This window comes from Notamacropus eugenii, chromosome 7, assembly GCF_028372415.1.
Source record: "Notamacropus eugenii isolate mMacEug1 chromosome 7, mMacEug1.pri_v2, whole genome shotgun sequence".
NCBI classification, from domain to species: domain Eukaryota; kingdom Metazoa; phylum Chordata; class Mammalia; order Diprotodontia; family Macropodidae; genus Notamacropus; species Notamacropus eugenii.
In genome coordinates, this window is record NC_092878.1 from 17954467 (window position 1) to 17967656 (window position 13190).

At 36.5% G+C, this 13190-nt stretch overlaps 1 protein-coding gene across 7 annotated transcripts in view; it reads right to left on the reverse strand.

The window, feature by feature from the left end:
* The window catches only part of RYR3 (ryanodine receptor 3), a 750252-nt gene that overhangs the window by 269596 nt on the left and 467466 nt on the right, over positions 1–13190 (reverse strand). For all 7 annotated transcript variants that reach the window (XM_072625274.1, XM_072625277.1, XM_072625272.1 and 4 more), the window contains exons 26-28: positions 12603–12808; positions 11817–11991; positions 558–766 (exon numbers count right to left, since the gene is read on the reverse strand). In XM_072625274.1, coding sequence (XP_072481375.1) covers positions 558–766; positions 11817–11991; positions 12603–12808 — 590 coding nt within the window. The remainder of the gene's footprint in view (positions 1–557; positions 767–11816; positions 11992–12602; positions 12809–13190) is intronic.

The following is a 13190-nucleotide window of genomic DNA, read 5'->3' on the forward strand; positions in this document are numbered from 1 at the left end:
GCCTACCCTGTGCAAGGCACCATTTTTATAACTAAGCTGCAAGTTTTGCAACTTCTGGAACTTCTATATTTTCAAAATAAGGGGAGCTGTGAGGATATGTATCATCTCTTAATCCACAAACCTGGAAAGAAACAATCACAGAGTCACTGCGTTACAGATATCAAGTTGGGTCTGAGAACTTGGGTTTGGAGCATATAAGGACTAAAGCCCTAGAATTACAACACTCAGTCCTGGTATTGCTGTGAGTGATTAATGCTCTTGATTACTGTATATAACATCACCATGACAGAGCGGACTTAGAAAGGACAGATTCACAGCTATGAGGAATCTGTGCCCAAGACTGTGCTTTGTAAACTAAAAGCAACCATCGAGTCATTATGCAATTTTAGACCCACACTGAATACATGTAATTGTTACAGAGTCAAAAAGGAAAATGATGAGAAAGAGACATGCTCATATTACATGACTTTATGCAAGAGGCTAGCTGGTGACAGGGATCAGTGTCTTGGCATGTCAGGTTCCACTAGGTAGGGCTTCTCTTGAATAGGTAATCCTACCTCTATATGAGCATGATCCTTTGGCACATTGACAAATGTAGGGAGGCGTTTGCTGAACCACATAGCAACATCTCGGTTCATGTTGACAGCGAAAGGCTCAAAGCCCTCCTGGAGGCCACACATGGTGTAATACTTGAAGGTGCTGGCATCCATTCCAAGGTTCATGCGGCCAATCTGAGACAAACCCAGGGAGCATATGGGGACAAAACCTATAGAACAATAGAAAGAAGGCCCAATTTAGCTAGCAAACTCTGTTCCTTTGAGGCTGGTGAGAGAATCTAACCTTTATACACCCTGAACAACCATGGAACCCAGGAGGAATCTGGTGTTGTAATAATTTAACATTTTTTCCGTAACACACAATGTTAACAACAGAACCAGTGGCTGATTGCAAAATCATATGGAAAAAGCAATTAATAACATGAATTTCTTAGTAATTAAAACAAAGACAAATTAGAAAGAGGAAACCAAATACAGAAGAAAACGTAGGCTTCCCCTGCTATCTCTTACAGGTAAAAAGTTACATAAAGGCCCAGTTACGGGGAAAAGATACATTTTTTTAAACCATGAAATACTAAATTATAGGGATGACAAACAAGTTAGGGGAATAGGGTCCTTTCTCCCCTTAAAACACTGGTGACATACATGATGATAGCATCACTAATTTACTTCTTCATACAGGAGAAAAAAACAGAGTTAAGGGAAGGTATGGGAAAAATCTTAAAACTCTTGTTTTCCTATCTAATTGTCTTGCCAAGCTAGTTTCTGAATCCTTACCCAAACTCAAAATTACCATTCATAAAAAGACCAAAGAAGAAGTTCACCTTGTTTGGCTCTCACTTGTGTTAAATCTAGGAAGCATAATTGTGGCCAAATAAACAGACCATGGAGGGAAAGCAATACTTATTTGGGCATTAGAACAATCTGGATGAAAGGTTATATATAGAGCAAGGAGAAAGAGAAGGAAAGAAGCAGAGAAAGGTGATTTTTTTTGGTTTGATGACTAAAAGAAAATTTATTCTAAGGATACTTAAAGGTAACTTTAGAAAAGCTTACATTTCATAATGAACATTATCCTTCATTGAGATTAAAGACCAAAAAGAGTCTTTCTGGGATAATTTGCACAGCATATTCTCCTAAAGGCATAGAAACTAGAATTCAACACTGAGTCAGATATAGATGGATAAACAAATCATTCCAGAGAGTAGATTGGATACTTTCAGAGACACAATTATTGTTTCTAGACAACTGCACCATTTAGAAATGGGTAATGGCAGCAGATTAAGTGAGTGTGTGGGATAGAGCATTCCCAAATTCCCATAAGCACCTTACATCATCAGGAAGATCTGGGTTCTGCCTTTGACCCACACTAGCTGTGTGGGCAGGTCACTTAACCTCTCCAGTGCTACCTGACTACACTCTAAAGTAACAAATCACAGGTAAACTGTACATCTGCATGAGCCGAAGGAAATCTCTGAGTTTCCTACCTCGATGAAATAACAGCTATGCTTAGAACAAAACATGAACAATAGTGAGTTAGAAAGTCTAATCCTGGGAGAAGGCACAGAAGCTAGCACCACAACCAAATGAAAAGTAGGAGTTTCTGCTAACGGTGGGCAATCCAACTCAAAAAAAAGTAAATCAGGGGTTTCTCCTGGAATATAGTTATGGTGTAAGCAGAAATCGGTACCTTCTAAAAACAGCTCTTTCCTTTCTGGTCCACTGATATGACTGAATTAAAGGCACCAGGTGGCAGAAGTAAAAACATTTTTAAGAAGCAGCAATTACAACCAAAAGTATAGCAAAATATTTCTTTCAGTCTAATTAGCTGGGTGAACTGATAATGCTAGAGAAAGATGAGCGTGATCCTACATGTAATTTATTTTTTCCAAGGAAATTGCAGTTTTTCTCAGATTCTTATCTCAGTATTACTGAAAATTAAGTGGAGGGCTACATTTTATTAAAGAGAAGATTGATGTGCAAAGGGGCAAAAGGTCTTAAACAGGTCATTATATGAATTCCTGACAAAGATGGTAAGAAATATTAGATTTTCTGACATAAATAGTATGACAAGTCTTCAAGAGATCATTTGAATTCTATATTCATTCATTCAACCATGCATCGCTCTGTAACAACATGACCTTTACCCAATTTTAGCAGCAATTGTATGTCTAGAAGTAAAGAAAAGGAACATTACAAAACAAAATAGTATCATTCTCAATGACTGCAGTGGAGAGGTAAGACATAACAAAAAGTTATGGAAGAGAATAAATAGAAAAAATAACTTAAGGGACATCTCAGTGGACGGGGGAATAATACTTGCAAGTAGAAGATAAGCCAAACCAAATATACATATTTTATGTTTATATATATTATATGTATATAATCATATATATAGATTTGGTTTAACTTATCTTCTACTTGCAAGTATTACACATATATTCAAGTATTTTATATATGTATCATATGTATTCTATATATATATGGAGAGAGAGAGAGAGAGGAGAATATATATTGAGGAGAAAATAGAATGGGTTCCAGAAAAAAAACAGGCCCAAATGAATATTACAAGAGGGAGAGAGAGAGCAGGAGCATTAATGCCAATTCAAGATCACAGAATCATAGCTAGAAGGAATCTTGGACACCATCAAGTTCAATTGGTAACTGAAAAGGAATCCTCCCTTCAACATCCGTGACAAACAGGCAGCCAGCAGGCTCTACTAGAAGAATACCAATAAGAGAGAATTCACTGCTACCCAAGGAAACAATCCGTTACACTTTGGGACAACTCTCATTGTAATTCTCCCCCTTTCACTGAGCCAACATGTGCTTCTTTGTGATTTCTACTCAATGTTCCACATTCTGCCTCCTAAGAACAAGGAGAACAAGACTGATCTCTCTTCCACCTGTCAGCCTTTCAAGATAACTGAAGACAGCTCTCGTGTCTTCCTTAAGTCTTCTCTTCTCCAAGTTAAACACACCCAGTTCTTTCAGCTGATTCTTTGGCTTATTGCACAATAGAGCTTCCCTCCAATGGCCACATTCATTAATTTGGTTCTTCCCATTGAGAGAAAAGCAGCTTTTCCATTTTCATTATGGAAACTCCATTTCCATAACGCAGTTTATTCAAGGCATCAAAATGCTACATAAATCTTTAGAACATTGCTCTGCTCCATGCAATTTCATAAAGAAACTCAACAAGCATTTATTATGCACCAACTAAGTATCAGGCACTATGCTAAGGGTTGGGAATACAAAGAGAGGGACAAACAAAACAAAAGAAAACAAAGGCACGTGAGGAGGAAAGGGAAATGAAGGCATGGAGAGCAAAAGGGAGAGGAAAATGGAGAAGCAGCACAAGGCTTGAACTGAATTCTAGCTAGAGCTAGAATGCATATTTTCTAATTCTTGATCACTAATCATTGCGTGTATCAACTTTACCTCTTCTCACATAATTTTCTCAGCCGCTGAATGTTACTGTTCTATTGCTTATAGTTGTAGCAGATATAAGAGCAGGACAACAAAGCATTTTGGGGTCCATAGGCAGGTCTGTTAAATTAAGATAAAAGAAACCCTTGGAGTAAGCCACAATATTCAAGGAAGCTAGGAAGACCTGGGTTCAAATCTATCCTTGGAAACTTACTAGCTATGTAACCCAGGGCAAGAGACTTAATCCTGTCTGCCTCAGTTTCCTCATCTGTGAAATGAGCTGGAGAAGGAAATGGCAAACTACTTCAGTATCTTTGCCAAGAAAACCCCAGAAAGGGTTATGAAGAGTCAGACATGACTGAAATGATGGAAAAACAAGTCACCATATATCATTAGAGAAAATAATGATCTTCTTTAACATCAACTATCATTTTCTCACTCAGTTGTAAATGTCAGAGAACAAAAAGTAGAGCAAAACAAAAAGTAACATCAAAAAAGTGAAACTCTCCTTTTTCCTCCTCTTGCTTCTCTGTTTCTTTCTATATTCCTTCCCTGAAATGGCACTAAGGAGTGTGATAGTCCAGGCAGCTGAGAGTTAGAGAAAGAATAAATTCTATTGAAAAAGATGAAAGGAAATCATCTAGGATATTGATAGGAATAAGAATTTGTGAATAACAGAAGAAAAGTTACGTCAAAATTTTAAAGGTTTGTCACTGCTCCTTCCTACAAAGTATCGATTTCATTTCACGTACACATAAATTTCTATGGTAAACAGTTCTCTTTTTCCAATATCTAAGCATTGGCAGGTTGATGACAGGAAGAAAAAAAGTTGAGAGACTTACATTTTTATTAAAACCATATTTATGCAATGATTATTTTTCAATAACGTTGGTTTTAAAAGCTCAAGAAAAAACTTATTCCCTGAATGAATGAGATTCTGAATAGTTAGTATGGATAACTGGGCTACTAAATGTTGGAAAACAGCATGACTACTCTCTTTTTTGAACTTCTTATATAAAAAGATGATTACATGTCATAGATGGTAAACAAGATATCCAGAGTTTTGGGAAAATGAGGGTGTTTTATTGCTGTAGGGCTGCCTGGGATAGCCTTTTTAAAAATAAATTCATTTACTTAAAATTATTCTGAATTTAAGAAATATCAAATAAAATTATCATTCCTATATATAAAGTAGAACAAATAATGATTGTACATGAAACTGTATTACTAATACGTTGCTTGTCTCTTTAAGTATAAATTGAACTTGTAACTTTCAAAGTTGTCCTGATTGTTTTTCCTTTTTATTTCTTTTAACAGTACTACTAGTCTCAAATACCTCTCACTACAAAAAGATAAAAACATTTGTAACATATACGCAGTCAAATTTTAAAAAATTACATTGTTCTTGTTAAAAAATATGTCTTGTTCTGTATAATATAATTATATTAAATTAAAAAAGTAGTTGCACAAAGAAAGCCAATGAGAAAAAGATTAGAAGGGAAGCAGAACGGTAGGAAATGATTTTTATAGCAAGAGTCTTTGAAAAAGGCTTCATTTCCAAAATACATAGAGAACTGAGTAAAATTCATAAGAATACATGTCATTCCCCAATTGATAAATGATCAAAGGATAGAAATAGGTAATTTTCAGAGGAAGAAATTAAAGCTATCTATATAATCTTATGAAAAAGTGCTCTAAATCACTATTGATTAGAGAAATGCAAATGAAAACAGCTCTGAGGTGCCACATCACACCTATCAGATTGGTTAACATAACAAAACAGGAAAATGATAAGTGCTGGAGAAGATGTGGGAAAGTTGGAACACAAATGCATTATTGGTGGAGTTGTGAATGAACCCAACCATTTTGGAGAGCAACCTGGAACTATACCCAAAGGTCTTTAAAACTCTGCATACCCTTTGATCCATCAATACCACTTCTAGGTCTGTATCCCAAAGAGATCATAAAAATGTTAAAATATGTGTACATATGTACAAAAATATTCATAGCAGTTCTTTTCATGGTGGCAAAGAACTGGAAAATGAGGAGATGCCCATCAATTCAGGAATGGCTGAACAAGTTGTGGTAGATGAATGCAAGCAATACTATTGTCCCACAAGGAATCAGGAGCAGACCAACTTCAGAAGGACCTGGAAAGACTTGCATGAACTGATGCTGAATGAAGTGAGCAGAACCAGGAGAACACTGGACAGAGGAACATCCACACTGCAGGATGGCCAACTTCTTCTCAACAATGCAATGATCTGAGACAATTCCAAAAGACTCATCATGGAAAACGCTATTGATATCCAGAGAAGGAACTATGGAATCTGAATGCAGATCGAAGCATACTATTTCTCCTTTTATTTTTTTGGCTTCTTCTTCCTCGTGATTTTTTCCTTTGATTCTAACACTTCTTTACAACATGACTAATATGGAAATATGTTTAATATGATTGCATGTGTATGGTCTATATCAGATTCTATGCCATCTTGGGGAGGGAGGAAGGAAAGGAGGGAGAGAAAATTTAAAACTAAAAATCCCCCAAGATGCCATGCAATCTGATAAAGGATCAACATATACTTTCATATTAAACATTTTCACACTACTCATGTTGTAAAGAAGAATTATAATCAATGGGAAGAACCATGAGAAAGGAAAACAAAATAAAAAAAGAGAGCAAATAGCATGCTTTGGTCTGTATTCTGACTTTGTAGTTCTTTCTCTAGATGTGGATAGTATTTTCCATCATGAGTCTTTTGGAGCTGTCTTAGATACTTGCATTGCTGAGAAGAGCTAAGTCTATCAGAGTTAGTCATCTCTCAAGGTGGCTGTAACTGTGTACAGTGTTCTCCTGGTTCTGTTCATCTCACTCAGCTTCAGTTCACAGAAGTCTTTCCAGGTTTTTTGGAAGTCCACATGCTCATCATTTCTTATAGCACAATGGTATTCCATTACATTCATATACCATGACTTGTTCAGCCATTCCCCAACTAACAGGCATCCCCTCAATTTTCAATTCTTTGCCACCACAAAAAGAGCTGCTATAAATATTTTTGTATGTATGGGTCTTTTCCCCTTTATTATGATGTCTTTAGGATGTAGCCCTAGAAGTGGTATTGCTGGGTCAAAAGCTATGCACATTTTTTATAGTCTCTTGGACATATTTTCTAATTATGTTTTAATCTGGTTCTGGTCACACTTGGCAGTGTTGTGACCCCTGTTGTTGCACGTTTGACACCTTTGCTCTAACCTATTAAGATCTTTTGGAATCCTGACATTGTCATCTACTGTGTCAGTTATCCCTCCCAATTTTGTATCACTTGATCCAAGTCCTTGATAAAAATCTTAAATAGAGCAAGGCCAAGCCCAGATCCCTGGTACATTCAAGACCTTTTGTCACGTTGCTATTGATGAACAAATGACAATTCTAGTTCTGAGTCCATTTACATGTATTACTATCTAGCTTAAATCTTGGTACCTCTTTCCATGGGAAAAGCATGAAATATTTATGATTAAATATTTTCCTAAAATCTAGGTAAACTACATTTTGAGCATTCCTCTGAGTAGCTATCTCAGTAACCTTGTAAAAAATAAGGTTTTCTGGCAAGGATATATTCTTGATTAAGCCATGATGGCACTTTGTGTCACCGATTCCTTGAATAGACTTTCATTACTCACAGGTTGCATTTGTCCTTTGTTCTTGAAGAGCATCATGACATCAAGATGATGACATGACTTGCAGTTGACTTTGATTTGAACAAGGGAGGGCTGTGCAAGGTCACCAACCTCACTTTCTTCTCCTGAGCCATCTGCATCCAGCTGATATTCGCCATTAACCATTTCCTTTAAGTTTCATTCTAAAATTTCCCCAGGAATCAAACTCATTGCCTCACTGATCTCTTCCATTTTAAATAAGGGTATTTATGCTTCTCTAAGCGCATATCCCTTCATTCTTCATGATTTTTCACACACTAAATTAGATTGCAGACAGTGAGTTAGCAATTACACCTGCTAGCTCTTTAAGTACTTAGATATGTAATTCTTCTGGGCCTACTGTATTTTAATTCATCATGGAAAAGAGAAGCTAGAGTATTTGACTTCACCTAAATCATATGAAACTCTCTCAGTCTCAGTTAGCTTAGATGGAAAATGGGGATAATAATAGCTCCTACATTTCAGAATGCCATTCTTAGGATCAAATAAGAAAGTATATGCAAACTTTAAAGTGCTATATTATCTCCTGTCTCCTTCTTTTTATTCTTTCCAATCCAATAGTCACTTTCCTTAACAGAGGAAAAAACAGAAGCAAAATAAGAGCAGAGCACCTCCACTTTCTCTGCTGTCAGTTATCAGTATTCCATGCACTCCAAGTAATGGCCCTATTCCTTCTTTGATCCTCTTTTTCTTTTCCTAAATAGAACTTTTAAAATATTTCTATGATCCTTGGTTTCTCTCATCAGCCTCATGTCACTCTGAGACTGAGCACTGTGCTATATTTTTTACATTCATCATGTCACCAGTTTTTCCTTCTATCTTTACCTAACTTTATAAAATCTAAGTTTCTTGGGGAGTTCTCTATACCTACATACAAGCTTTGTTAGACAATTCCCATTGTTCCTCCTCACTGTAACTTTCTTTTAACCACACATGTTAAAGAGGAATGGTCGCTCCCCACAAGATTTCTGTCACTTAAACTTTTTATTTAGCTTTTACAGTCCTTTGCAGCCTGAACTCGACCTATATTCTAGCTTCCGTGAACATTCTTCTCCTCTCAACCTTCCCGCCCCACATTTGTGCTTAAGACAAACTGGCCTTCCTCACCCATAGCACCCCATCACTAGCCTTCTCTGCTGTTCTTCACCTATGACACTCCTCTCCAGTACTGCTGTCTCTATACCTTTGAACTGGCTTTCTCCAAGTCTGAAATGAACTCCTTTACCTCAACACCATACCCCACCTTTTTCCAGGCACTCCTTACAAACCACCTACTATATGAAATCTTTCTTAATTCCATCAATTAGCATTTTCTCCTCCCAAACTACTTATTATGTAACTACTTTGTATTTGTTTGTATTTATTTCTTCTTTTTTCTGCATATCTTATGGTCTTCCCCATTAGTATATAAGCTCCTTATTAGCAGGGAATTTTTTTCCCTTCATCTTCTACACTTGCATCCACAGTGCCCAGCACATGTGTGTTCGTCCTTCATTGCTGAGGAAGACCATGCCATCAGAGAAATAATGACATGACTTTGTTTTGAGTGAGGGAGGGCTGTGCGGGTCACCAGCCTCACTTCTCCTCCAGAGCCATCTGAATCCAGTGACCAGGTATTCATCAGGATGACTGGAGGTGACCCAGGATGAGGCAATTGGGGTTAAGTGACTTGCCCAAGGTCACACTGCTAGTGAGTGTCAAGTGTCTGAGATGAGATTTGAACTCAGGTCCTCCTGACTCCTGCACTGATGCTCTATCCACTGCACCACCTATCTGCCCCCATCTATGTGCCCAGCACATAGATGCTGAATAAATGTTTTTTGCTTGACTGATTGATTTACAAACTAGCAACTAGTTCCTCCCTATTAAGGGCAATCAGTTCATCAGAGGGTTGCACTTTTTTGGTTCCTCCACCTTTTGAAAGATGAAATTAATGTTAATACACAAGTCTTGAAATTATTAGTTGTTCTGCTTCCCCACATAAGGTGATCTGACAAATACTGAGACGAAGTCTCTCATTACCATATCATGTCTCAGTGCCAGGCTTGTGATTTCTTTCTTCCACTTCCTATTCATTACCTTTTTAGGGCCAAATGGTCTAAAGCAGGGCTTCTTGAACTTTTTTCTACTTCCTATACCTTTTTCGGTTTCAGTAGCATTCACTGGCATAGCATGGCCTGAGGACATACATAATGCAAAGGGAATACGTTTTGTGTTTAGAACCAAGGCTGCAATGAAGTTGCCCAATGCACAATGGGCAAGCACTGTCAAAAACACTTTGGATTCATTATGTGTTTGATTTTTAATTAATTTTTGGTTGCTGCATTTTCAGAAACCTTTTATTGTTGTCAAATTTTTTCCCAACCCCATATGGGGTCATGACCCACAGTTGAAGAAGCACTGGAAGTATACACAACTCCTTTCCTGATATTTCTTTGAGAATTCTCGCAGGATCCAAAGTCAATAGCTTGTAACCTACATTATGTTTCTCTTTTTTCCAAAAACCAGGACATTTACTTTACCCTTCATTTCTGCTGCTCCATGTTCATTCCATGGCAATTTTCTGCCTGTTTGTGGAAGAAATCTGGAGTCTGGAAATTTCTGACCTACTCCTCCATCTTTTCAGAATGCATTTATATCTTCCTTTCACAGCTGAGAAAATGGAGGCTCAGGGAACTGAAGTGATTTATATAAGATTTATAAGTATTAAGAATCAGAGGTAAAAGTAGCTCAGCTCCTCTGACTCCAGTCTGTGCTCTTTCCACTGTCCCAATCTACTTTGCTGATACTCACAGTCCTTTATACTTTCCTTCAGCACCAGGGATAGAACTATACATAGTGGACATCCAGTTAATTTTCACTGAACTACACACAAGATTAAAATGAAGGTCTCCTGGCCATTAGACTGACCTGGTTAGTGAGATGTAGTCAATCAGTATAAGCTCATTATTATCTTTATTTAAATATGCCATTAAGCATATTTAAGTCAAAATTGGTAAGTACAATGGTGTCTGGATTTCACAAGTATGAAAATGACATACTTTTTGCCAAGAAACCAACTTTAGTCAAACTTTCATATATACATATACATATACATACATACATACATACATACATACATATATATCTGATCAACTTATGATCAAAGCATAGAGATTATTAAAATAAACTAATAATTAACATTAAAATAATTAAAACCAAACAAAATAACTAAACAGAGTTATCATTCCGAATTTGATTAATATGTATAGATACAGCTCTTGGCAAAAACATCTTCTGAAGTACTGGTAAGCCAAAGGAAGAAGTGTAAGGCAAGGGGCTAGGGCCAGGCTTTTCACAAAATTCATAACTTAAAACATTTATGACAATGGGTACATATGACAGATATAAATTCTAAGGGCAGAGACTGGATTTTATGGACCAAGAACACTCAGTAGATAATTATTTTTATTATTTACCAAAATGACCATTTATATTAGTAAATAATATTATATATATATTATATAGTAAAATTTTAAATTATGATATAATTTAATATATAATATAACAATATAATTTTAAATTATAATTATATGATATATTATATAACACAATTATATAATATTTAATGATATAATATAAATAATAATTATTATATGTTATATAATAATATTATTTACTAATATAAATGGTCATTTTTGTCAATTGTGTATGTATATTCATGCTTAATTGTAGCCTTCTTGGGGGAGGAAAGGGAAAAAAAGAACAAAATAAAAGGACACAGCAGAGAACAAAAGGAAACTTACAAGGAAGCAAAGAAAAGATGGACAGCTCTGAACATGCTGCTTAGTATTTATCATATAGGCTTCTTGAAATGGAAATTTACTGCTGTATATTCTGAGTCTTCTCTTACATTCTGCTGTGCATACTGCAATGCTTTTTTTCTTTTATTTTGTGTTGAAGTTTTAATATTTAAGTTTATAACATGTTCCTTTTTTTTTTCTTACTGCATACTTCAGTTTTAGTATTTAAGTTTAAAATAAATTAATAAAATAAAAACAAAATAAACGCTCAGTTCAACTCGAAACAATACTTCCTCATTATTTAGTATTATGTAGGAATAAAGGGACATACCATTCTCAATCTCATAGTCAGCAAAGGCAAGTTCGGAACCTTTATTGGTGATCAACAGTTCCCCATTCAGAGTGAAGATCATTGAGGCATCATCTAAGTTAATCATACAGCCAACAACATCCCCTGGTTGCCAGCTGCGCCCAAAATATCCACTCCCCTGATGCCAGCGCTGGCCCTAGGGAAAACAAATGAATAATGTAAGGAAAATGGGTTCCTCAGCACTACTCCTGTAGCTGGGGAGATGCCCAGACCAATAATGTTTATTCTTGATGAGTAGTGGTACATGCTTTCTATTGGACACTCAATTTTCTACAAAGGAGAAACTGAAGGAACAATGAGCTTAATGATAGCCAATAGGTATAATGACATTTGTCAGGGAGCAGGGACCTAGTTCTCCTGACTCTCAATTTGTTATAACAGTGAAAAGACTACACTTCTCTTTTATGTGTATTTATGATGCTTCTGTAATGCGTACTTTCACTAAAGCTGGGCCTAGGGTAGGGGGGAAAGCAAAGCTACAGTGCAAAAGCTGATGCTGTGATCAATGTGGGGGTCTGTTATACACCTAATGTATCCAACAAAGGAATCATACCCTCTTTTATCTCTACTGTAATTGCATGACATAGTCAGTACTAAGAAGCATTTAGTCCTTAAACCACAGTATCTAGGCTTTAAACCACAGATACCCAAATCTTCAATCATTTAAGTTTCTATGAAGTAGTTATGTATTTCTGAGGAAGACCACCTAAAATCAAAAATGCAGACAGTGCCAGTAAACTGACTCACCTTGCTGCCTTCAAATACAAAAGCTTGATCATCTGCCCCTAGCTCAACATCAGGCCGACAGCCTGGCCTGGCCCAGCCAACACGCATATCTCCTCCTGTCACCACCTCAAATTCAAAATACCACTTTCCAGATTTCACTGCATAAGACTGTTCCACCCGGAAAAATCGTATCTTGTCCACACTGACTTTTTCCATAGTTTGGTCAGCTAGTGAAAATCAAGAAAAGAAACAGGCAAGGTACAAAGGCCTTTAATTATTGGGTGGCATTTCCTCAGACAAAAACTGTCAGTGACACAACCACAGAATCCAGTTCACCCACCTCCAAAACAACTTAAAATTAGTTTATTTATGATACCTCCTGGTGTTATGGGCATGACCAAAGTAAAGTGGTACTTATCAGCATTGTTGCAGTTCTAAAAATATCCCTAGAATTTTATTTGTGGATTGGCATAAATACCCCATCCCTAAATAAGGTGAAGTCCAAATGAATGGAATCTAAGAAAAATAAAGTTTGGCTGGACTTCTTACTAAGGCTTCTTCCCCAATTTCTACCCAAACAATGTCGAGCACATAGTCAGTGCTTAATAA